This window comes from Hippopotamus amphibius, chromosome 12, assembly GCF_030028045.1.
Source record: "Hippopotamus amphibius kiboko isolate mHipAmp2 chromosome 12, mHipAmp2.hap2, whole genome shotgun sequence".
NCBI lineage: Eukaryota > Metazoa > Chordata > Mammalia > Artiodactyla > Hippopotamidae > Hippopotamus > Hippopotamus amphibius.
The window spans coordinates 3,440,355-3,465,066 of NC_080197.1; the positions used below are offsets into that span (position 1 = coordinate 3,440,355).

The 24,712-nt window shown below is 55.0% G+C and overlaps 1 protein-coding gene across 1 annotated transcript in view; it reads right to left on the bottom strand.

Moving 5' to 3' along the window:
* PHACTR3 (phosphatase and actin regulator 3) overlaps positions 1-24,712 on the bottom strand; it is a 206,947-nt gene that overhangs the window by 84,089 nt on the left and 98,146 nt on the right. Inside the window, exons 2-3 of the mRNA XM_057702505.1 lie at positions 6,392-6,553; positions 2,654-2,731 (exon numbers count right to left, since the gene is read on the bottom strand). Of these exons, the coding sequence (XP_057558488.1) occupies positions 2,654-2,731; positions 6,392-6,553 (240 nt within the window). The remainder of the gene's footprint in view (positions 1-2,653; positions 2,732-6,391; positions 6,554-24,712) is intronic.

Below are 24,712 nucleotides of genomic sequence, written 5' to 3' on the forward strand. Positions count from 1 at the left end.
CCTAGGCCCCACCCCCGGCGCCTCGGACGGACGAGACCCAGGTGACCCTCATTGCAGCGGGTGCTGAGAAGCAGCCTGTGGACCCCTGCTGCCACTGGACCCACCATCACCTCCCCGTGCCCCTGGCCAGGGCAGGGCCCCCGCTCACGTTCTTCAGGTGCTACGTGCCTTTCCTGCACCACGCTCGGCTCGGCTGTGATTTTATGTTGATTTGTGGGGTTATCTGATGTTTGTTCCCCACTGGACTGTGAGTTCTGGGAGAAAGGTATGCTTCTCACCTGTATTCTCAGCAGCTAACACAGACCCTGGCCCATAGCAGGTGCTCAGTAAAATGTTGTGACGTCCTTGTCAATTCCTGAGCAAAGAGACTGTGTTTCAGGCCCCTCCAGCTCCTGGCCCATAATCACTTAGCCAGAGAGAAAGAGTGATCTAAAGTCGGGGTTGGCAAACTACCCCCTGGGGGCCACATCCAGCCCACCACCTGTTGCACAGAGCCCCGAGCTACGAAGGGATTTTACCTCTTAAAATGGCTGAAAAAAATCCAAAGAAAAATAACCGTTGATGACACATGAACGTCATAAGAAATTCAAATTTCAACGTCCCTAAATAGAGTTACTGGAAGCCGGCCACACCCACTCCTTTGTGCAGTGTCTGGGGCTGCTTCTTCCTGGTAACAGCAGAGCTGAGTGTGGCCCTCACAGCCTAAAACGTTTACTCTCTGACCCTCTCCAGAAGAGGCCCGCCGACCCCGATCGGCAGTGATCCTGCAGGCGGGCTGGTGCGAGACCCCCCAGCCAAGCACACAGAAGCCGAGAGAGCGGACCCCCGGAGCTCAGCCGCCTGCTAAGCCCTTCACCTTGACTGCTAGCTCTCTGTGCTCAGCCACCAGACAAAATCGCTCTACGAAGGTTCAGAGTTTCGGCAAACTGCACTTCTCCTGGAAGTCTTCCCCTTTTATGAACCACCTATCACTTTATTTTACTTTTATTGACATTAATTTTCTTTGCCATGCTGCAAGGCTCGTGGGATCTCAGTTCCCTGACCAGGGATTGAACCCGTGCCCTCAGCAGTGAAAGCCTGGAATCCTAACCACTGGACCACCAGGGAATTCCCACCTATCACTTTATTTTTGACAAGAATCAAATCCACGCCTTTACTTACTCTTCTTTAATCAACAATATTTTTTAAATAGATGATAAATAGACCTTCATATTGGTTTTACTTTCCCTCCTCCTCCCCCAAGATTTAAGGTAAGGTTTGTTGGCAACCTTTTCAAAATGCCAGAGTTTGGAGCTTTTTGGTCCCATCCAAATTAAAATAGTCCAGATTTCCATCTCAGCCATGACATTCTCCCAAATCTGAGTCAAGACTTGAACGTTTAGCATCTGAAAGTCCTAAGACTTGATACCAAGCTTTTTTTATAGGCAACGTTTGGTGATTAGCACTAATCAATTTCCCATATAAGCTTCCCCTGAAAACAGCATCATCAAACTACTTTTCTCTTTCAATCTAAAGAAGAGGGATGACCCCAAGGGCCCTGCCAGACGCAGAGCACGTTATAAATCTGGATTCACGGACTTCATGGGCTCCCTTCCTACCTCCTGATACCTGGGCCAAATTACAAAGACACCGGTAATATTTTATGGCTAAAGGGGAGATGGGCATTCCATTTATTCATGTGTCCTTGGGGAACTGGCTCTGTGAGGCCAGCTTCCTTCAATCAGGAGGCAAGAGCTTGGTTCATCCCCAGAGAGACTTGCAAGCAGCAGTGAGGTTTTTTGACACCCCCCCCACCCCCACCCCCACCCCACCACCAAGCTTTAGGGTCTCAGAGAACTAGAAAGCATGAAAGTGTAGCGTCGGATCCAAGTCCTGTGCCTCATGCCATCACCCAGGGAGGAAGACTGAGTAATTCACAAGGACTCTGTAAATTACAGTGATAAAAACCTGGTGTTTCTCAAAGATGCAAACGAAGGCGGCCACGCAGATGCCACGGTGATTAAGGTCCCTGGACCAGAGTCTGAACAGCATCAGATTCTGCCCTCCAGCTGTGCGACCCAGGGCCGCTGCCTGCCACACCCTCCCATTCCTCATCTGAACACAGGGGTAACGCCACACCCAGTCCCGAGGATGCCGTGAGGACAAAAGGACGGAGGCGAGTCCATCGCCCAGCACAGCACCCAGCATATAATCGCTCCTTCATCAACGGCAGCTGCAGTACTAGGTGGTCGTGGGGAACAAATAAGTCGCCCCAATCAAGGATTAAACCATGAAAATGAAGCAACAAAAGCCACTGCTACCACTTCAGCGGAATCAGGACTAGCCACTAGCATCACCCATGCCCAGCCCGGGTGGGAAGCAGTCCCTTATCCCCAGGGCAGGTGGCTGTGCTCAGCTTCCGGCACCACGAGTAGGCGACCCTTAGACTCACCAAAGGGTCCTCAGGTGCCCGGGGGCTGAGCCGTGGGTCCTCACTCGGGGAATTTCTCTAACCGCGGAGGCCTCATTCGGGTCCCGCCGCCTCATTCGGGTCCCGCCGCCCCATCCGGACACCGGACTCCTCCAATTTCCACTCCGCCCCGACGGGCTCGCTGGGCCCCGTGAGCCCCTGAGCGCTCCGCTCCTGGGCCCAGCCCCACCCGGCCCCACTTACCCTGCTCCATCATCTCCAGCAGCCCCTTCTTGATGAGGTCCTCCCGACCTTGCCTGCCGGCCATCTTCTTCTCCAAGGCTGCACACAACACGAACATCCAGGTGAGTCACGGGCAGCGTGCCGCAGGGCCCCGCCCAAGCCCCGGCCAGTGCCCCCTCCGGGGGAGGAAGAGAGCAGCGAGGCGGCAGGTGACCGTGGGTTAGGGGGCCACCAGGTGGGCGTGTGGCGCGTTGGGAATCAGGGCAGAAGGGAGGCAGAGTGAGTGTCATGTGAGGCAGTGGCTTCCGCGGCTCATCTGAGAAGCGACGCCCCTTCTCAAGGCTCCCACTGCGCATGCCTTCCTTTACCAGCCCAGGTAAATGTCCTCCCCCTGCCCACAGTACCCTGGAGCGCTCGTCTGTGGTTCTGTCTTCACCTGCTAAATACATCCTGACTGCCCTTTCGTCTGCCCACAGACCAGTCTTCTGCACAGCCGTCCCACTGGAGGCTCCTCCGGTGGACCCCAGGTTCATGCTTTCAAAGACTGTGCCCGTCAAACGGGAAGCAAGAGGCTGGATCCCCCTCCCCCTCCACCAAGCCCAACGTGCAGAAGGAACCCCGTCAATTTCTCCTTCAGAATAGCCCTTCCGGCCCCCTCGTCCCTGGGCAGACCCTCCAGCAACTCGCCCCCTGCCCCCACTTCTCCCTCCTGGGGGGTCCCTCTGCTTGAAGGGCTCCTTTTCGCCCCCTACGTGTCCAGAAAACAGTTTGCCTACAATAGAATCCGGTTTCCAAACACGAACCCAGGTCATCCCTCAGACCCTCTGCTTAACAGATGCAAATTGCCGGCTCTCAGCCTGGATCACAAAGGGCCCGGGGCACCCACACACGTATGAACGCCCTGCCCCACGGGGGCCGCGATGGGGAATGAAACACCGGCCTGGGCGGCAGAGCTTAAAGTCTACTGACAACGAAAGTATTTAATTGATTCAAAAATACGTACTGAGCACCTACTGTGCGCCAGGCACGGGCTGCTAGACAGGCATGGACGCTGCCTGAGGACCAGAGCATCGGGACCGATGACACACCTACAGGCGGGCAAGTGGCACCAACCAGAACCAGAGGGCACGGGGGAGGGCATCTGGGGAACTCCGGCGGCTTCCCTGAGGGCGTTTATGCTGAGGCATGAACAGGGAAACCCAAACAGACCAGGGAAAAGACATTTGGGGCCAAAGGGAACATAATTTCCTCTCTGAGTTCAATTGCCAACCCAATTCCCAGGTGCCGGAAGTGTGGATAAAACTGAGAAACAGAACTCTGGCTTTGGAAGTGCAAGCAACGGGGCTGCGGTCCAGTCCAAAACCAGGGGCGAGAGAGTGAGGGTGAAGGTCTCCAGAACGGAGGGACCCGCTGTCGGACTCGCGATTCCTCCCAATGACCTCAAGAGGCAGTTTCCAGGGGCTGCTGTCCCCAGCTCAGGACACCTGTCCCCAGTGCCCAAGGCCCCCCCCAGAGCGGGTACGGGCTCAGATGCGGCTCACCAGACCTCAGGCTTCCGAGAGCCACCTCCATGGGGTCGCCCAATCTCCCCTCTGCCCAAACCACTCTCTGCATTGGTTTTTTTTCTCTCTCTCTAAATCATCTTTATTTTTACTTCATCTCATCCTAACCAAGGATGCCTGTGAAATCGGGGATTGGACATGCTGAAATAAATAACATCCCACACTTTGGGGGGAAAGAGTGCTTTAGAATAAATAAGTGAAATGCAGTGCCGTTTGCAGAATCCCAGATGCTTGATAAAAGGCCCAGTGGGGATGCCTGCCTGAAGGCAGGGATGCTGCAGGTCTTAACCTGGAGACCCTCCATCCCCTGGCAGGGTCCCCACAGCATCCTCAAAAACTCACAGGTTGCTCCCCGCAGCCCAGTGCCAAGTGGGCCAGGGGCACAGGGTCCCAAGGGCACGCAGCTCGCCCTCCAATCCCACGGCCCGGAGAGCATCAGGGGCTCCCCAAGGTCACAGAGGTCACCCTGCTCTGGCCCCCTGAGCCTTTCACGGCTGCCCAGGCGAGCCTTCCCCAGCTCAGCGCATTTGCATGGCTGTTCCCACAGCTGCGATGCTTTTCCCTGCTTCTCTCCAGGGGGCCAATTACGTCTCAGCTCGGTATCACCTCCTCACCTGGGTCTTCTCAGGCCACTCAAGCCAAGGCGACGCCCACCCCTGGGCCCCCCCCTCCTCCCCAGCACCTGCTCACTGCTCCGAGGCCCCGCCAAGGTCATGACTGTCACACGTGCTTGTCTGTCGCCCGACACCCCACTCAGAGGAAAGCTCTGAGCGGGCAGGGCCCGGGCCCCCGTCTACTTCGTGCCTGGCACGCAGGAGCCGCACCAGAGTCCTCCAATATCGATGTCTGTTCTGCCTTCATTCGTGATGAGGAGAACTTGTCAGTCAAATTCTTGGGTGGTTAAAAACCATAATTTTGCAAAATGTGTAAAAAGTGTGAGTGGAAGGCCCCGCTGCTGCTGTTAGCAGCCGCCCTCCTCTGGCAGCTGGCTTTGCCTCCGCCGTGCTCTGGGCCTGGCGTCTGCGCCACTTCAAGGCTGGGACCCCAGGGACCGCCAGCGGCAACAGCCCGGGCACTTCCCAGGCAGGTCCCCGAGGCCCAGGACTAATTCCCCGCCAGCGGCTCCCCTGCTAATTGTTTCCGGCCGCAGCTGGAATGTGATGTGACGGGCCTGCGGGAGCTGAGACACCGTCTCCCCTGGGCTTTACTGCTCAGGGCACCGACCCCCCCCCCCCCCCGCCCAGGGCGCCCTGTCACCGGGAGCCAGACCCCAGCCCGGCTGCCAGGCCCCAACCCCAGCCCCACGGCCCGCGGCTGCTTGGGCCCGGGAGCGTCTGCCCGCCCGAGCCCGCCTCCCGCCCCCCGAGCTGGGCAGCAGCCCCGGGACAGGGTGCTTCTGAGCAGTTAGCTGTTAGAAACGTGCTGTGTCACTCTTACGGCCAATTGTGTCGTTGTCACCACACACACCCCTGGGTCAGTCTCACGGCCGGGGTTCCTGGCGTGGGTTTCGAGGGGGCAGAGGCAGCGGTGCAAAACCTGTTCTAACCCAGCCTCCCACAGAGCTGAAGGTGAGCGAGAGAAGCTTCTGGATCCTTTCGTGTGTGTGTGTGTGTGTGTGTGTGTGTGTGTGTGTGTGTGTGTGTTGGTGGCGGGGGGGGGGGGCTTCGGACAGGGCCGCCCAGGTAGGAAGTCTCTTCAGGAAGAGCTTAGGAGCCCGCGTGTGGTGGGCTGTCTTCTGCAGGAGACGCCTCGAGGCATCGCAGCCACACGGAGGGCCTTGACTGTCTGAATCACCCACGGGGCTCTCGGGGACGGAGGGGGGGAGGGGACCCAGGCCCCGGGGTCGTCAGAGTGAGGGTCCAGGTGCAGGAGGGCTGGGTGCCTCCTCCTCGGGTGTGGTCAGCGAGGAGAGGTGCTTACAACCGGCCCCAGCCTGGCCCGGCGCTGACCCCGAGTCTGCACGTTTCACTGGGTCGAGGGTGACGTGTGTGCCCCTTAGGGTCTGGGCGGGCAGTGGGCTGCAGGTGTGCCCAGCGCTGAATCCCCCCGCCCCGCAGCCAGGGACCCGGAAGGGCCAGCGCAGAGAGCGGCCCCGCAGGCGGCTGAGCAGCTCCTGGCCGTCGGAGGCCACCCTCCCAACCTCGGCAACAGAAAGCACGGCGAGGGTGACGCCAGGCCCCCTCTCCCCAGCGCTCACCGGACGTCGTCTGCTTCAGTTTCTCGTTTTTCTTTTTCCTCCATTTCCAGGGTTTGAAGATTCTGCCCAGGGTGGCCAGTTTGCTGTTCCTCCTCACGGGGGGAGTTCGAATCCCTGAGACCAGATATTCGGAGCGCAGCGGGGGGGTTTGGTCCATCTCATCTGGAAGGCGAAAACCCAGCGAGGGGTCAGTGATGACCAAGCCCACCCTGGGGGGCCCGGGCCCGAGATGACTCCACCCCCCCGCCCCGGGGCCACCAGTGATCCTCCAAAGCCGGGGGCTCAAGAGGGTGGTCCGGGTGGTGGAGACTCTCTGGGGCTTGTTCCATCAGGTACCCACCCACGTTCAGGTCCACACCCAGTGAGTTAATTCACCTCGTGTTGCCTGTGAGAAGGGGCTGGGAGCCCCAGAGGGACCCGAAGATGCAGGAGCAGCAGGGCTGGAGTGAGCGAGGACCAGCCCAGCGGAGGCCACCAGCGGTCAGCGGCGCCAGGACCTGGGATGGGCCGGTCATTGTCAGACGCAGCCCGACGCCCCACGAGACGGGCACCCCAGGGGACGGGCAGCCACAGCTGGCAGCCTCCGGGGCAACCCCCAAGGTCTGACTTCCAAAGGGCTGTGTCCGTCAGCAGCCCAAGCCACTCAGCCCCTCTGAGCCTCAATTTCCACATCTGTAAAATAAAGGTAATCACCATCCCTGATACCTACGGTTAAGGGGAAGATTCTGCATGACCGTAGAGGGACCATGAAGTCTGGAAACATAAGTAAACACACATACTACACAGCTTACTGATAGCACGTTACAATCCATGTGAAGTAACGTTATCTATGTTTTGAAACTGTCTAGCCACTCTGATTGACATGCCACACCAGCACAGGTGACTTTTGGTAGAAAATTTTATGATAATAACTTATATAAGTAATACATTAATTACTATGGAGTGAAAGTTAGTCACTGCTTGTTCCGGGCCAGGTGCTATCGTATTTTGCCCCCACAGTAAATCTATGAGGTGGAGACTGTTATTACATCCATTTTACAGATGGGCACACTGAGGCTCAGAGCTGTGAGCCATTCTGTCGGCTGTCAGAGGGAGGGGAAGCTGGCCTGACTCCAGACACCCCTCTCGTATCTCTAAGCTGCTTCTAGGGTCACGATATAAATTTATCACCCAGAGCAGGACACACACGGATGGAACACACAAGAGGCATAAGCCAGTCACTCTGTCCAGCTGTTATTTTTTTTCCGAGTGGCATGCGCGATGCGGGGATCTTAGTTCTCTGACCAGGGATCGTACCCACGCCCCCTGCAGCAGAAGCACAGAGTCCTAACCACTGGACCACCAGGGAAGCCCCTCTCTCCAGCCGCTATTAACTAAGTGTTAACTGTACCCTGGGGGCTGAGTCCGCCGGGGTCCACAAAGCAACCACGAGTGGACAGACAGCCCAGGGTGTCTCGTTTGAGAACTTCTCCCTGCAGACTCAGCAGACCAGCCAGGCTCCTAAGCCAACGCCATTCTCCAACTTCTGTTCAGCTATGACCCCAGGGCCCAGTAGGGGCCCAGGAAGTTCGGGTAGGGAGTAAGTGAGCCAGGGAAGTCCAAGGACTGGTCGTGGACCCCCAGCGTCACGCTCCAGGCACGCGGGACACAGACGGCCCTCCTCTCCCCAGAGGCAGTTTATTCCGTGTTTTCATCCTTTCCTTTCCTTTCTCCACCCACGGACGCCAGCTGGGAGCGGCACGGCCGGTGCCACGTGGCCCAGGAAAGCTGACTGTCCTGGAGGCATTTTTAGCACAAAGGGGAAAGAACCGGCCAGGTCTCCCCAAGCTTCAGGGCTGGTCTGAAGATAAAGACAAAGATCCCCAGAGATGTGCCTGTGGGTGAGGAAGAACTGTCATTGCTTTGTTTACACCTCATCTCACTCCACAAGGGACGGGCGGCCGTTACCACAAACACTAGTCCAACAAGATACAATGAGCGTCCGAGGAAATCCAGAGGAATTGGAGTCCGGATGGGCCACTGCATGAGGGGTTAGAGACGCCACATGTGGCTCTGAGCTTCCTAGCAGCCAAAGCAAAAAAGGAGCAGCATGCAGAATAAGCTACCAATCAGACCCGAACCTCAGCCCGTCTGCCACCTGTAACCCTGTGACTTCAGTCCAGGCCACCAGCATCTCACCTCAGATACCCACACGAGCCTTCTAACTGGTGTCCCCACGAACCCCTAACAAATGTAACTCTGATCGTGCCACTTTCCTGCTTACTCCCCATGGCCTCCCTTCTCAGAACGAAACTGCCAAGCCTATAAAGGTCTCTGCGATCTGCTCCTGCCCCCACTCCCCACTCTACGCCCCCCCGTTCCATTCCATCGGCAGCACTGCTGTGCGTCAGCATCTGTGGTACATTATGGACGCGAGGACGTCGCAGCTGTGAGGACGCAGGTGCCGGAACCAGACATCCGGGCTCACACCCTGGCTCTGTTGCTTGCCACCTGGGGCTGAAGGGGTGACGCCACTCTCCCCCTCCCTCCCTGCATTCTCACCCTCACCCCGGCCTTGCTGGGGGAACAGGGGGACTTCCCAAGCCCTTGCCTGGGGGCTCCCCAGGTGGCTTGCTTGCACAGATGGGAGGTGGGCAGAAGGGACGGTGTGGCCCCTGCCCCCTCCCCTCCACCATCACTATTTTAGTCCATTGCCTCCCGGGCTTCTCCCACCTCACCTCTGCCCCGGGGGGCTGGAGCAGGTACTGCCGCTCCCAGCTCACTTCTGACACAGTTGGGTCCTCCCAGCACAGCCTGGGCACCGGCAGGGCACGCTGACCACTGAACAGACTGCGCACCACACCCCCCCTTGAGAATTCATCCACTCCCTCATTCATGCACTCACGCACTCATTCATTCACTCTACCAAAACACTGGCCACGGGCCTGGAACTGCAGCAGGAGGAGGATGTACAGAGGTGAACAGAAAGAGTCCCTGCCTTCGTGGGCTTCTAGTTCCAGCCGGAGATGGACAACAAGTGGGGAGACTCAGAAACCGAGCCTGCTCGCCCCATCGTTCCCTGCTGCCTCCTGCCCTTATTTTCGCCATCCCCGCGTGCTGAAGGAGATCTTTTCAGACGCAAGGGCAGATGGGCAGAACCCAGCACTGCTCAGGGAGCTGGGGGGCCTCGGGGGGCTGACTGTAAACAGAGAGTTATCAAAGGCTGCTCTGAGTGGGGCTACTGGAGCAGAAGCCTGGATGAAAGGGAGCCAGGGGTGTAGACGGGTACAGGGGCAGGGAAGAGGGTCCCAGACAGAGGAAGAGCGAGGTGAAGGGCCTGGAGGAAGAGCACCGTGGAGGAAGGCCACGGATGCGGCTGCGGAGGCTGGGGAGGCTGCGGAAGCTGGGGAGGCAGGGGCTTGAACTTGATTCAAAACTCAGCAGGAGCCACTGGGACTCTTCCGCTCAAAGGACCTGATTTGTTCATTTACCAAATACCCAATGTGCATGACCAGGGGGACACCTCGGTCTGAGCACTCCCCAAGGGCCTGCTGTCATTGGGGCGCAAAGACCCCCAAGCCCAGGTGGGCACCGGCTCCAGAGGTCTGAAAGGTGTGCCTCCAGCGCGTTCCCCACTCCCTGCCCCCAGGTGGCTCAGGCCCAGGGCCAGGCGGGGTGGGGCTCCACCCGCGGGCATGAATGCACGACCGACGCTGTGCCTGGGGGTCCGAGCGAGCAGAGGTGGGGCGGTCCTCCTGGGCACCGTGTGGCCCTCCCACACTGGAGGGTGGGAGTGGTGCGGGCAGGTGTGTATCTAGGAGAGAGGGGGTGTGCGTATATGCATGGCTGGGCGTGCGCACACCAGGACGTGTGTGTCACACAGAGAAGGGAGACCGCCGCTGCCGCCCTCTATCCCCAGCCCGTGAACTCGCTCAGCATCCCCGGAGAGGCGGGGAACCTCCTTCCCACAACAGGAAGGACTGCAGGTGCCCACACAAGAGCAAACCTCGCAGCCTCTGAACAGCACGTGGTGCGAAGTTCCAGGGGCACCTCTGCCACCTGTGAGACATTAGCAGTTAATTGATGAAAGCTGTTTCCCCACATCTGCTGGGAAAGTGCAACATGCAGCTACAGGGCAGGTGGGAGGCCTCCCAGGCTCCCAAAGATGGATGAGGCAGACACCCCGGCCCCGAGCTGAAGGTGCCGGCTGCAGCCCCGCCCCCATCTCCAGCCCCTTAGACAACTGTGCCCTCTCCCGGTCCCCTCTGAGGCTCACGGCAGTTGGGGCACTTAACCCCAGGACCCAATGCCACCCCCCCATCAATGGTCCCCACAGACCTACAAGTCAGGCACTTCTAGAACGAGGCAGCGGAGGACACCAACGCCATGGCTGGGGTCACTGAGCTTATGGACCAATTTCCATGCCTGGCTCAGGGCCAACTCCTTTATTCCTAACATTGCCTTCCCTCCTAGCTCTGATCCCTCTCAGATGTCATCCTGGGATGTGTTATTGGGATCACCTGTCTTTCCCGCTGGAAGAAACGTAAGCTTCATGAGGACAGGAACTGTGCCCGTCTCGTTCTCCGTGGGTCCCTGGCATCTTTACTGGCGCCTGGTACCCCGGAGGTGCTCTAATAAACACCTGCTTGACCTGTGAATCCGGGATGCAGAGCTACCAGCGCTGGAGCCAGGATGTGGTCCCCATCCATCCGACTCCAGAGTCCTCCCCTTAGTGATGTCCGGCACTTCTGCTCCCTCGTCCTCCATCCACTGACCTGTCCCTGTCTCCTTCCACTTCACCAGGTCACCTTCCCCAAGACACAGTGGAAGGGAAGCCCCCCTCACTGATTACCAGATGCCACATGCCGAGCGGCTGGCCTCACAGGAAGACGGGCACCATCCGTATCACACAATGTTGGAACAGGACCTTGAATGATTGTTTCATTCAATCATTCATTCATTCACAAATTCACCCATCAAGCATGGGCTGCGGCTTGCTGTGTGCCAGGGCTGCCCTGAGTTTGAGACAGCGGTAAACACATTGACTTGCTGTCTTGCTCTGCGTGAAGCTCACCTCCTTATGGAGAAAAAAAGAAAACAAACAAGGAAACACTGAGAGGACTTCAGAACGTGATACGCGCTATGAAAGAGGCAAAGAAGAAGCGGGGGTGTGGATCACCAGAGCACGGCCCCTGTTTCTTCAGTGAGTCCCTCCCTGCCCCAAAGAATCCATCTGGCAATAAGTAGTGACCATCTTCTATAAACAAAGCACCATGCCAGGTGTGAGGTGGGCTAAAGAGGTGCTGGACCCTCCCCTGCCCGGTGGGCTCACTGGCCACGGAGAAAATAAAGGTGCACAGAATCCACAGGAAGAACCAAGCTGGAGGATTATAATCACAGAGGAAGCTACTCTTCCTGCCTGGAGTGGGAGAGCTCTGGGGGTGGGCGTGATGTCGGAGTGAAAAGCACAATCGTACGTGGTGTCTGGGAGAGAACGGACAATGCCGGGGGGGGGCAAGATCTAACACCCCCAGTCTCTGCGGTTCAGAGCCCCGCAAAACCTCCAGGTATAAACTTGGGATCCACACAGAGATACCAGCTTTCCTTGGTGCTAGCTAATGACCTCCGACACACACACACAAATACACAGAAACAAAAGCATCACCATTACCAACACCACCAACTATAAATAACAAGAAAAGATAATCTCAAAGTCAGAAAGGAATCTTTATTATTGACATATCAATAAATATATTGATAAATGAGAAAACAGCAAGGTTCAAGTTGAACCTGAGAACGCCTAGGCTGGAGCTGTCTTGGTTTCTGGATGGAGGGGATGCAAGGGAGTCTGGGGTCCTGCCAAGAAGAGCGGTGTGGCCGTGATGGGAGCCTTGAGGGCATGGGAATCACTGAGGGATCTGGTACGAGATCAGCCCTGTGGAAAGGCTGCAGAGAACGTCAACACGGGCGGCAGATTGCAGGGAACAACGCTGAAGGCCAGGAGGCCCACTGAGAGGGAGCAGGCAGGCCGAGGGCAGTGGGGACAGCAGGGAAGGGAGGGAGGGGTCCAGAGATGCCGCGGGGACAGAGTCCTCACCAGAGCCGGGCAAGAAACCAGAGTGGGCCAGCGACACACACAGAATCCAGAAACCCAAGCTCTGTCCTGTCACCACTGTCACCAGCAGCAGCATCTGTTGGGCACGCGCCGTGTGACAGCTGCGTCCTGAGCACCTGACGTGAGTCAGCTCGTTCCACGCCCACCGAGAGCCGAGAGGACAGCTCGTTCTCTTCACCACTCACGTCAGGATGAGGAAAATGGACGCAGGGATGGGAACCGGCTTTCCCAGGCCACGTGGCTGACGTGCCAACGTGGGCTTGGAAAGCAGGACATCTGCTCCAAGAGCCCTCGTCCTAACCCCAACGTTAGACGACACGGAGCCGAGGACAACGCCCTGCTCTCCGGGATACATACGAGATGGAGGAGAAATGGGGCTGCGGAGAGAAGATCGTTAAAGCAACGTATACTAAAATCATGGCATCTGGGGTCAAAAGACCAATGGCTTGTATCCAGGCTGCAAGAGATGTGCTGAGTGTTTTGTTTTGGTTTTTCTTTTTTACATCTTTATTGGATTATAATTGCTTTATAATATCATGCTAGTTTCTGCTGTACAAGAAAGTGAATCGGCTATATGTACACATATATCCCCATATCCCCTCCCCCTTGAGCCTCCCTCCCACCCTCCCCATCCCACCCCTCTAGGTCGTCACAAAGCACCCAGCTATCTCCCACAGCTTCCCGCTGTGCTGAGTGTTTTAACAGACCCACCACCTGGATGGGTCTGAACCTCCAAAACCACATTTACAAAATGGATTTGAAGTCTCCCAGGTGTAAACGTATTCTTGGTCTGGCCTTCTCCCTTCTTCCTGGAAAATTCTGCAGTAACGGCTGAAGCACAGGTTAGGTGGGGAGTACTGAGCAATACAAGCAGAGCCAGGGCCACAGGTGCACAGCTTCCAGGAAGGAGTGAGACCAGGCCCCTGAATCACGCCGCTCAGGATGGAGGAAGCAGCTGGCCGCCGGGTGGGGCCGGGGAGGCAGGGATGAGCAAGAAGGGTGAATTTATTTCAGAGGAGAAAAGAATTCCTAAAGGTCTGTGGCTCTATTCCCAGCAACTCTCCAGACTTCGCTACAGCTCTGCGAGCAGCGTATCAATCAGGACCTGTGAACGACGACAGCTCCCCACCACCACCCCCGGGACGGGAAACTGCCGCCTCCCCAGTCTGCAGGCAACAGAGACCCCACAGCGGGCTCCACCTCCTCCTCAAGGACCCAGCACGGCACCGGGCACAGGAGTGAATGAATGAAGGAGTGAATGAATGAATGAAAGAGATTGATCCTGTGATACAAAAACGGAAACGGAATCAAAATGCGGGTCAACGGTCATTAACAAAGAGGTGCGCCACCTCTGTGCCCCCTGACAGAGGGGGATAATGGAAATTCCTAAGCAACTTCCTCACGCTGGCCCGCCGTTTCTCCCTGCTGCCACCTAAGCAGATGCTGTCTCCTTTCTCTCCCTTCCTCATTAGTCGAGGTGCTAAGGAACATTTAGAAGGAAACACAAGCGCCTGCTTGAGCTTCACAGTGAACAGCAGATCCCCAGAATACTGTGAATGGAGCAAATGCTTACTCAGGGGAGAACATGCCTTTGAATGCTCTCGGGAGGCCACCAAATTCTTCTGGGTGTTCAATCCAAACAAACAACCCCAGGAGGCGGGGATTGCATTTCCAGTTCCATCCATTTTACACTTAGGAAGTGGGGGGTGGGGCGCGGGGGCACGGATGTGGAAAGACACACAGCTGGGAAATGGCAGGTCTGGCCTTGGAGCCCAAGTTCTCTGACCTAAAGCTCCCCATCTGGGCATGACAACCAGTGTTTCCCAAAGCGTGTCCCATGGAACCCTAGCACGGGCGCTACTTTGTGAACGAAGATGCTTGGGAAAACACTACCTACACGAAAAGCCTTCCCTGAAGAGCTCCGCCACATATTATCACAGTAAAGGCTCTGAGAAGTCCTACAGTAAGCCATCCCGTTCAGCTGCTTGGCCAGCTTTTCCCAAACAGATGGGCCCGCCAACCCCTATTTACACCTTGCTGCCCAGACAGCAGCAACCAGAGAAAGCTGTCAAATGAAGTCTGAGCAACAACCCTGAGGTTAAGCACTTTGAATGTACTCCTGCTAAGCAGTGCTAATGACAATTTATTTTTGGAATGTATTAGTCTTTTCCCTAATATCTGTATCCCCAAGGTAACAGGATTCTCTAAGATCTTAGCAGAAGTTGAGTCTCAAAATTTCCCAGGTCTCTAAGCCTCTTCCAGCTGTGTAAGGGTCCCTACACAGCAATGATGCTGAAATTAAGTCTAGATAAATGGGCATCATTCATGCCTCTGACACCAGTGGAAAAATCAAGACATTATTAAAGTGGCTTCTTTCTTCCCTCATATGTATCGTGGAAAAAACAGCACATCTAACTAGAAAGCCCATCTGTTTAGTATCAACCCCATAATTCTGCCAACGGTGGCGGGTGTCTGCCAGACATATGGCCAATTCTCCAAGTGAAATCAGCTCAAATCTGTAAATCAAGTGGTTCCAAAAAGGCTGCATGGAGCTTAGAACCAGGAGTTGAAACATGAAGATGACAGGGTCAGGGAAGGAGAAAGGAAGGACCTAGAAAATCGGCCTTGTTGTCACTGGGCTTAGTAGGATGCTCTGTGTCTGCACACAAGCAAACACTCACAAAAATTATTTTGCAAGAAGCCCGAAGAGTCTGCAACGACTAAAAGCTGGTTTTAGAGGCATCCTCTTAAAGATTCTATTTTACAGAGCGTAGACACACGAGCGTTTCAGAGAGAAGATGTAAACAGTGAAAGAATGCATCAGGAGAGTTTAGCATCACAGTATAAATTAAGACAAATAACATCACCCAACACCTTCAAAGCCCAAGTTCCAACTCTGACTCTCCAAACCTCAAATGTAAGGTGAGATTCTTAAATAATGTCAGTCAACGCTTAAGGACATACAAATGTTAACTTTAAGATATGCATACTTTAGCATTTTTCACAGGAACTAAACAAGTTTTAAATGCTGGGAAGATTCTGAGCCGACAGATTTGAAAAATGTGTCCCAGACTCATTTTGCTTAGGTCAAGGATGGGCAAGTGTTTTCTGTAAAGGGTCAGATAATAAATACCTTAGGATCAATAGTAAACATCTCAGGCTTTGAGGGCCAGACCACCTCTGTCACAATTACCCAACTCTGCTGCTGTCGCATGAAAACAGCCGTAGGTGGTATGTAAATTAGTGGGCGTGGCTATACTTAAATAAAACTTTATTTGCAAAAACCAGTGGCAGGAGGATTTGGTCCATGGGCTGTCACTTGCCAACTCCTGCCTTAAACGGCTCCTTTGGAAATGTCTTCAGGGAAAAAGTACTACTGGACACCCCAAGAAGAAAAAGGGAGAAAAGGAACATTTTCTGATCCTGAGCCCTTACCCTTCTGCCCACTTCTAACCCCTGGGCTCCAGGCCGGCATCATTCTGTCCACCCGCCTCTGCAGCCTCCTCCCTGGTTTCCAGGCATCCGCTAACCCTGCCCCCTAAGCAAACAGGGCCTTGTATCACTTCCCTGCTTAATGTCATAGTGGCTTCTAGAAGGAAATACAAAACCTCAACTGTGACCCCAGAGTCCTGGTCTCTGCTTACCTCATGCCACACCGCTGCCCCACTATGCTCTAGTTCTGTCTGTCTCTTCCTGCTCCTCCCACCACAGGGCTGCCTCCCAGGCCAGTCCCTCTAGAGTCAACACGTCCCTGATGAACTCCTACTCATTCCTCACGGCCCCATCCTCAATACCCACTTGTTCGGTTTCCTGTTATTTTTTTCTACCAGAGTCTTGAGTACAATTTATAATCAGCTATTGATTTCGTGTTCATTAGTTTAATGTCCATCTTGGCTATTCGACCATGAGAGCATGTTACTGAGTCCAAGCCTGCACTGCTCACCGCACAACAGGCCAGTAACTTGAGAGACGAGTTGCTGGGGCAAAGAACAGTGACTTTATTCATAAAGCTGGCAGACCAGGAAGATCATGGACTCATGTCCCAAAGAACCATCTTGCCTGAGTTAGAATTCAGGCTTCTTTTATACTCAAAGGGGAGGGAGTAAAGCCAAACACCTCCTGGTTCTGCTCAGTCTCCAGAGGAGATGAGTTAATTTGTTCCTTCCTGCAGTCATTCACTGGTGGGCCTAGTCAGGAGGTTTCCTGTGAGCAAAAGGTATTTCAGCCTAATGCTAGTTACCTGGGAGGCAGGGTTCCCAGAGAAGGGCCATTATGTATAATTTAAGCTTAGAGGCAACTTCCCTTTAGTGATGAACTTGTAACAGAACACAGAAGGGTCTTCCCTATTACAAGCAGAGACCAGGTGTCCTGTATAACTGCCTCCCTAGGCCCCCAAACAGCCCAGGAGGGTCCAGCAGGTATTTGAGAGGAGCTGCAGATTCTTCTGTGCTCAAGTTCACAGCCCCTGCCCCAGGGGACCTGGTCCAGGCACATCTGAAGGTTGTAAACCTACCAGAACAAGACACGGTTCTCAGGATTCACCAAGTTGGGTTCCCTCGTGAATCTGATGAGCTTTTCTGCTTGAACACCTGCAAGCATCTGTGTGCCTGTTGTCACCATGGCTCCTGCTTCTCCTCAGGTCCTGGCCCTAGCGCCTCTGGTGACTGTCACAGATGCGACAGAGCGAGATGGAGAGAGCTTGACAAGCCGGCAGCCGCCCAGGGCACGCCTCCTGGGAACCTGCTCCTCCAGGTGACACCTATCTGCTAGCCATCCCTAACGACCTCCCGCTGTGGCTGGACGAGAGCCCCTCCCCCCGCCCATGGCGCCCCCAGCGAGGGCCAGCCCCGGTCCCAGCCACAGTTCTGGGCCACCAGGAGCCGCTCGGGTGGGGTGGGGGTGCAGCCAGCTCTGTCCACTCCCTGCCACCCCCATAACTGGACTGGCCTGTTCATACTTTGGTCCACTCTCCTGGGCGCCTACTCCGTGCCTGAGACCCGGCCTCTGCCCGCCCAGTCCCAGGGTCTGGGGGTGGGGGTGGTGAATGGGCAATTAGGACAGTGCGACTTTACCACTCCACCCTCCCCTGCCACCCACCCGGTCCTGGTCGCCCTCATCACTCCCAGGTTCCTGCAACGTCCTCCCCTGGGTCACGTCACACCACGTCCCCTGACCCCCACCTTTCCCTGCCTAAACCCCACCGGGGGCTTCTATTTGCACCTGGAGTAAAATCCCACGTGGTTCCTCAGGCCCCGTGACCACTCCCGTCACCAGCAGCCCCGGCCCTGGGGTCTTCAGCTTCCCCATCCTCCTTCCGCCTCCCTCCCCTCCCACCTTTGCAAAGCTGCCTCCTTCCCGTCTCTGGGGTCTTGGTCTCTGGGGTCCTGGTCTCTGGGGTCCATGGGGAGGTGCACTGAGCCACAGTGAGACCCCGGGGCGGGCCCAGCACACCTCACCCCTGCAGGGCACATGCTCCTCCCCGAGGTGAGCTGATCTCACAGCCTCTGCCCGCTGGAGAGAGGCAGGCCCCCACAGTGGGTTCCTGGGAGATATGCTGAAAGGATCAGTGAACGAAATGATGATGGACAGGGCGTTGTGACTGAGACTGAGACAGGATTCCGTGGGCAGAAAAAGGACCGGTCTCCGGACTCGGGTAAGACTTCCTGGGAAAGTGCTGACACCTGAGGTGAGCCTTAGTAGGCGTTAAGTGAGCTCTAATAAATACTTTAAAAAAAAAAAAAAGGACGATTCCACTGTTTGTATCACAGCGTGTTTCTCCCTCCATCCCCTGGGGCCCTGGGGTGGTTCTCACCTTTTGGTGGTTGTGGTAGTGATGCTGTGAGGACTCACAGGCAAGGTTTTGTTTGAACACCTATTTTCAGTTCTTTTAGGTATATACCTAGGAGTGGATTCGCTGGGTCCTATGGTAGCTCTAAGTTTCACTTCTTTTTTTAATTGGAGTATAGCTGATTTACAACATTTGTGTTAGTTTCAGGTGTACAGCAAAGTGAATCATACACACACACACACATACGTGAAGTGATATATATATCCATTATAGGTTATTACAAGATATAGAATATAGTTCCCTGGGCTACACAGTAGATCCTTGTTGGTTACCTATTTTACATATATTGTATATAGTGGTGTGTATCTGTTAACTCCAAACTCCTAATTTATCCCTCCACCCGCCCCACTTCCCCCCTTTCTATGGTATAGGTTTCACTTTTGGAGGAAATTCCGGTCTGTTCTATGTCCCCAGCAGGAATGAAGTACTGGCACACGCGACAACACGGGTGAACATGGCAAACACCAAGCCAGTCACGGAGGACCACATACCATCTGCGTCCACTGACCTGAAATGCCCAGAACAGGTGAATCCACAGGGACACAACATAAGTTAGAGGTTGTCAAGGCTGGGGGGAGAAGGGGATGGGCAGTGACCACTGAATGGGTCTAGAGTTTCTGTTTAGTCCTGAAAAGCTCTGGGATTAAAGAATGGGGATGGTTGCACAACAGTGTGAACTGAACTCTTTAAAATGGTTAAAATGTTCTGTTTGGGGTCTTTTACCTCAATTAAAAACCAAAAAGCATGTGCTGACCCAGTGGAGCTCCCTGACATGTCTTGAAGCCGGAGACAGACCTGCAAAGCCCCGCCAAGAAGACCAGCGGTTTCTGGGTCGAGGCAAATGGTCGTGTGGTTTCCCGCTTGCCTGCATCTGAGTGCGGCCTGGCCCGGGGCCGAGGAAGCCCAGTGTCCGGGGAATAAACAAAGCAATTATTCCAGCCCCGGCAGGTCTGCACCGGGCAGAGCAGCCTCCCCAGGTACTTAATGCCGACTCGCTTCCGGGCCGCCTCCGGGCCTGGCCTCCTGGTTCACATGTGTCAACTCGCAGCACTAGGACTCTGGGTCCAGAAGAAAGCTGGCCAGGATGCCAAATAATTACCCACACATACATCGGGGCAGTGATTCACGCTGATTTGAAAGAGCCATGAAAACAAAAAGCCTCATGCAATCTGCAAACTTTGCAGTCCCCCTGAATGACAAAGTCATTAAGGATCACACGTTTCAAAGCGTTCGGGCTCTGGGCATGCTAACCTGGGCTCGGGCCATTGCCACGAGGACGCACCACCTTCCCTGACAATCAGAAACACTCTCCCTGTGTCTGAGCACATGAGAATCGGTGCACATCCTATGTTAGCCAGCAGCCCCGTTCTTCAAGGTGCAGCCAGGACGCTGGATGGGGACGGACCCCAGGACAGGCACTGGCAGGGCCCTCCCGGGGTCCTGGAGTCCTTGCGCCGTGGCTGTGGCCCCGCCCAGCTTCCACGCGCTTTTGCTCTAAGGGCCCAGACCTACCCCTTCACCCCCTGGGCTCCTGCAGCTGCGTTGCCCTTTGCCTCATGCACGGAGAGAAGGCAGTGCTGCGGGTCGACAGGGCCCGGCCAGCCCGAGCCAGTGACTCACTTGACACAAGCTAAACCCAGGCCCCCGGCCTCCGTGTGGGACAGACTCGGGAGCTGCAGCCGCCCTTGGCAGGACCTTGCAGAGACCACCCACCGCTGCCCCTCCCCTTCCCAGAGCAGCTGCCCTTGCTCAGTTACCACTTTCTCCTGGGAGCACGTTTACGAGCTACTTGCCCTCAAACCCTCATCCCCAGGTCACCCTGCAAAAAACCAAACTAAGACAACCATCTACTCTGGGTGAGGTGCCGGGGGAAAGCCAATGAACGAAGCTAGATGTGGCACCTGCCCTCACTGGGCTCACAGCCTGCCTGGGCTCAGACATCAACCGTCAAACCAAGTGCACAGGTGCACCATGAAGTCGCTTTGGGGGAGAGGGAGAGAGCTGTATGAGAGCAGGTGATGGGGCACGAGACAAACTTCCCAGAGGAGGTACTCCAAGTCCGATGAGAAGGATGAGCTGCGCAGAGTAATTTTCATCCAGAAAACAAAACAAAACAATGTGTAAAACTCCCTGGGAAGAGGCAGCTTGGAATATTCACTCACCCCTTTCTCTGAAAATCTTCACTACCCATTCACCTTGCCCACGTTTCCATCTGGAACCACGTGGCCATGAGTCAAGTACAGACCAGAAAGGCGGAGTGACTGGCCCAGGACCACACAGCACTGGAATGGCTCTGACTGTGAGTAACGGTCTGCAGACTGTACCAGGTGAAGGGGATTTCTGCAGGTCTCCCCTGCCCCCGAAGGCGCCCAGACCAGAGTATTACTACAAAGGGTGCACCTTGTCTGCCTGCTTTTCACAAACCTCATTGAGGCTGTGGACACCAAGCGATCCCAGTCCTCCCCATCGAAACGCCTTTTTAAAGAGTCATTACTCTCAAGATCCCTTTATCAACATAAAATGTCGAAAGGTCCTTGGTCACAGGTCTCAGCATAACAAGCAAATCCCCAGGCGGCAGTTGAAAGCGGAGCCCTCGGGGACCCTCTCAGGTCTCGGCCTCAGAAATCATTTCCTTCCTCAACCATTAAGTACCTGAATGTTCACAGCAGCTTTACTCATATCGACCAAAAGTGGGGGGAAAGCCAACAAGGACGAACGGAAATATAAAATGCGGGGCCTCCACAGAGTGGACTATTATTCAGCCATAAAAGGAAGGAAGTACTGACACCTGCTACAACATGGGTGAACCCTGAGAACATTACATGAAATAATCCTCACAAAAGATCACTTATTGTATGACCGCATTGACATGAAATGTCCAGAAAATAGACAGAAAATAGATTAGCGGTTGCCGGGGGCTGCCGGAGGAGGAAGTGGGGTTAATTAATGGATGTGAGGTTTCTTTGGGGGGAGTGATGAAAGTGTTCTAAAATTGGACTGTGGTGCTGGCTGCACAATCCTGTGAATATACGAAAAGCCACTGAATTGTATACTCCAGGTGGATGACTTGTGTCGTATGTGAATTACAGCTCAATAAAGCTGTTAAAACAAAAAAAGAAAGAAAGAAAAGCACAGGCTGGTCAGGGCCTGCCGGCATCCTCATTCAGGTCCTCCTCTGAGCTGGTTGAGAACCACAGGGGTCTCTCCCGCCCTCTCCGGGTAGGAGTCTCTCTGATTTCGGGAGGGAACCCAGGACCCGGGACTGCCTCCCACAGGCTGTGGTCCTCACTGCCTCCAATCAGAGGCTTCGTATCAAAGCAAGCTCACTTTGCAACATCTCCCAAGCCCATCTGGGTTCCTCTCCCCAGGGCCACTGCTCAAGTCCATTCACCACCTTCTGCAGTGCAGACAACAGCAGGAGCTCACATCCCTGCCCTCATCCCAACTTCGGTTCCTGCTGCTCCACAATCCGTTACCCACGCAGAAGCAGTGATGGTCAAAAATAAAATCAGGCCCTGCCAACCCCTGCCTGAGCCTCCAGCGGCTTCCCCCGTCCTTGAGGCCCTTCTGGCTTCACCTGGCACCCGTTCCACTTTGCGCCCTCTGTTCCCGCCACGCTGACCGTGCTCTGTGTTCCTTGAGCCCAGTTTGTTGCTGCCTCAGGGCCTTTGCACCCGCTGTTCCTTCTGCCTGGAATGCTTTCCCGCAACATTGCTACATTGCTGACTGTTCATCCCCAAATCCCTCCCCTCCCACCTTCTCTACCGGCTGTGAGCCTTCTGCAGCTCACTTCACCTTGTTTCGCTTCCTCTGGGGCACGTATTGCTCTCTGATGCTGTCTTGTGAATTTATGTGTTTTTCCACTGGAACACAAGCTCCCCAAGAGCAGGGACTCTGCCTGTCTGTCCACCACTGTGCACCCAGGACACGAGGGGCTCAGTAAATTTCTCTTGGATGCAAAGAGAAAGTGAATCTGCTCAGATCCACTGCCCTGAGGATGGGACCACAAGAAGCCCCAGAGTGTCCTCCCTGTGGGGTCTGGTCCTGCCTTCTCTCCACCTCATTGCCCATCACCCCAACCAGACTGGTTGCGACTTCGTTCTGCAGGGTCTCTCTCTTTTTTTTTTTTTTTTGTTTTGCTTCAAGAATTTTATCCATGCTTTTTTTTTTTTAAGGTCTTTATTGGAATATAATTGCTTGATACTCTTGTACCAGCTTTTGAGGTACACCAAAGTGAATCAGCTGTATTTATACATATATCCCCATATCCCCTCCCTCCCACGACTTCCCCCCACCCTCCCTGTCCTGGCCCTCTAAGGCATCACCCATCATCGAGCTGATCTCCCTTTGTTATACACCAACTTCCCACTAGCTATCTGCTTTACAGTTGGTAGTGTAAACATGTCTATGCTAGTCTCTCACTTCGTCCCAGATTCCCCTTCGCCCCCCGCCTCCCCAACCCCGTGTCCTCCAGTCCATTCTCTCATACTTTCTTTTAGAAAACCCTTCTCTTGATCTGGCCAACTCCTACTCTGGTCACAGCTTAAATTTCACTTCCTCCCAAAAGCCACTCCCAGCTCAGGACTGGGGGCCCTGCACTGTGCACCTTCAGCCCCATCACCACCCCCACCATCACACCTCACACAGCACCGGCTTGATGGTTTCACTGGACGTCTTGCTGGAATGACTCCATCAAGGCAGAGAGGCGGCTGTGTCTTGCCCACCACCATCATTCAGGGCCGCATCCCACACAAAGCAAGGCCTTGGCCAGGACCTTTGACACAACAGCGGCTGGTGTGGCTGTATCCTACAAAGCGTGGTGAGCATTCCCACACTGGGGTTCCACAAGCCAGAAGGGACTGGGTGTGAAAGCAAGCTCTCATTAACTGTCGAAACTTGGACAAGGTACTTCGCCTCTCTGAGCCTCGGTTTCCTGACATCCGTGGCATGGGGATGACATTTGTACCTACCGCAAAGGGTTGTTGGAAGGATGAAAGGAGTTCTTGCATCTGGACGGCTTAACACGCTGCCCGGCACACAGCAATGTTTAATAAACGTCAGCTCCCGTCACCACTTTCTCTGTCGTCCACTTTTCCAAGCTCCCTGGGTGGCCTTCCTGAATCTCAGTCTCCGGCACACAGCAGGCACTCAATAAATATCTGTCAGATGAGTGAAGCCACCGCAGAGATCCTGGGCCAGGTCTCACAATTTTCCAGGGAGTCCTAAAAAGCACTTTTATCAAGTCTTTCATTTTCAACAGAACAGATACTCCCTTCTAAATGCGAAACACCAAAGACGAATGAAAAAAGATCAGCAGTTCCTTCTGGAAACTGCAAGGATGGGGTTGGATGCTTTTAGGAGAAGTGGCCATTATGACAAGAGTCTGAAGATGCCGGGAAGAAGCACAATCCTTTTTAAGGATCTGGGGGGAAAATGCACAGCAAAGGAAATGGAGAAGAACCAGTGTCTCAGATCAAAGGAAGGTACAGAGCTCTGCGTGGCTCACGCTCCTTGAGGTCCTGAACGAGGAAGAGCAGCCCAAATGCACAAACACAGGACCACAGAACCAGCCACGTGCTGAGTGGATGCAGTCAGCTGTGTGTCGCTGGGGAGGGGGTGCCCACCAGAGACAGCATTACTGGACCGCTGCAATACTGGACCCTCAAAAGCAAAGGGGATAGGAATTGGGAGACACAACAGGCCATGGCCTCCATCGGTTTCAGTCTCCACGTGCCTGTCCACGTAAGCCCATGGCTCCTCATGGGTGGTTTTAATGTTTATTGATATATATGTGCACCCAATGTGGCCACGCCACTTTGTGAGGGGCTCCCCCAAAGCAATGGTGAGCTTGGTGGCCAGATGTGCTAGCCTCCCGAGGGCAACTTGGCGGTGCTGCCCCTTCCTCATTGAAAGGTGCCCCGCACTCCCAGCACAAGATGCCTTACCTCTGCACTCACCACCCGCCTCGCGGGAGAGAGCTGGGGCTGCAGGGACCCCGAGACATGTAAGCACAGGGCCCTGCTTTCAAGGAGTTTACAATCCCATCTGACACCTGGGAAGGAGCCTGGGTTCCAGAGCCAGGAGACGTGGCTGGCTGCCCGTCACCTTCGTGCCATGACCGCGGGTAGGTCACAGATTTCTCCGGGTCTCCCAGAGGTCCCTGATTGTGACACATGACAATGCTCATGTCGACATCAGCCACGGCCATGATGGACCTGGAGAGGAGCCAGCCGCTAAGACACAGGCTTGGGGGAGCCTGACAGATTCCCCCAAAGCCTGTTTAAAGCCCCCCCAAATCGAAGCTCTGCTGAGGACTGCAGGTCTCATTCAACCACGTCTTGGGGGGGAGGCAGGCTAAAGGGTTAGATTGCTGCATCCT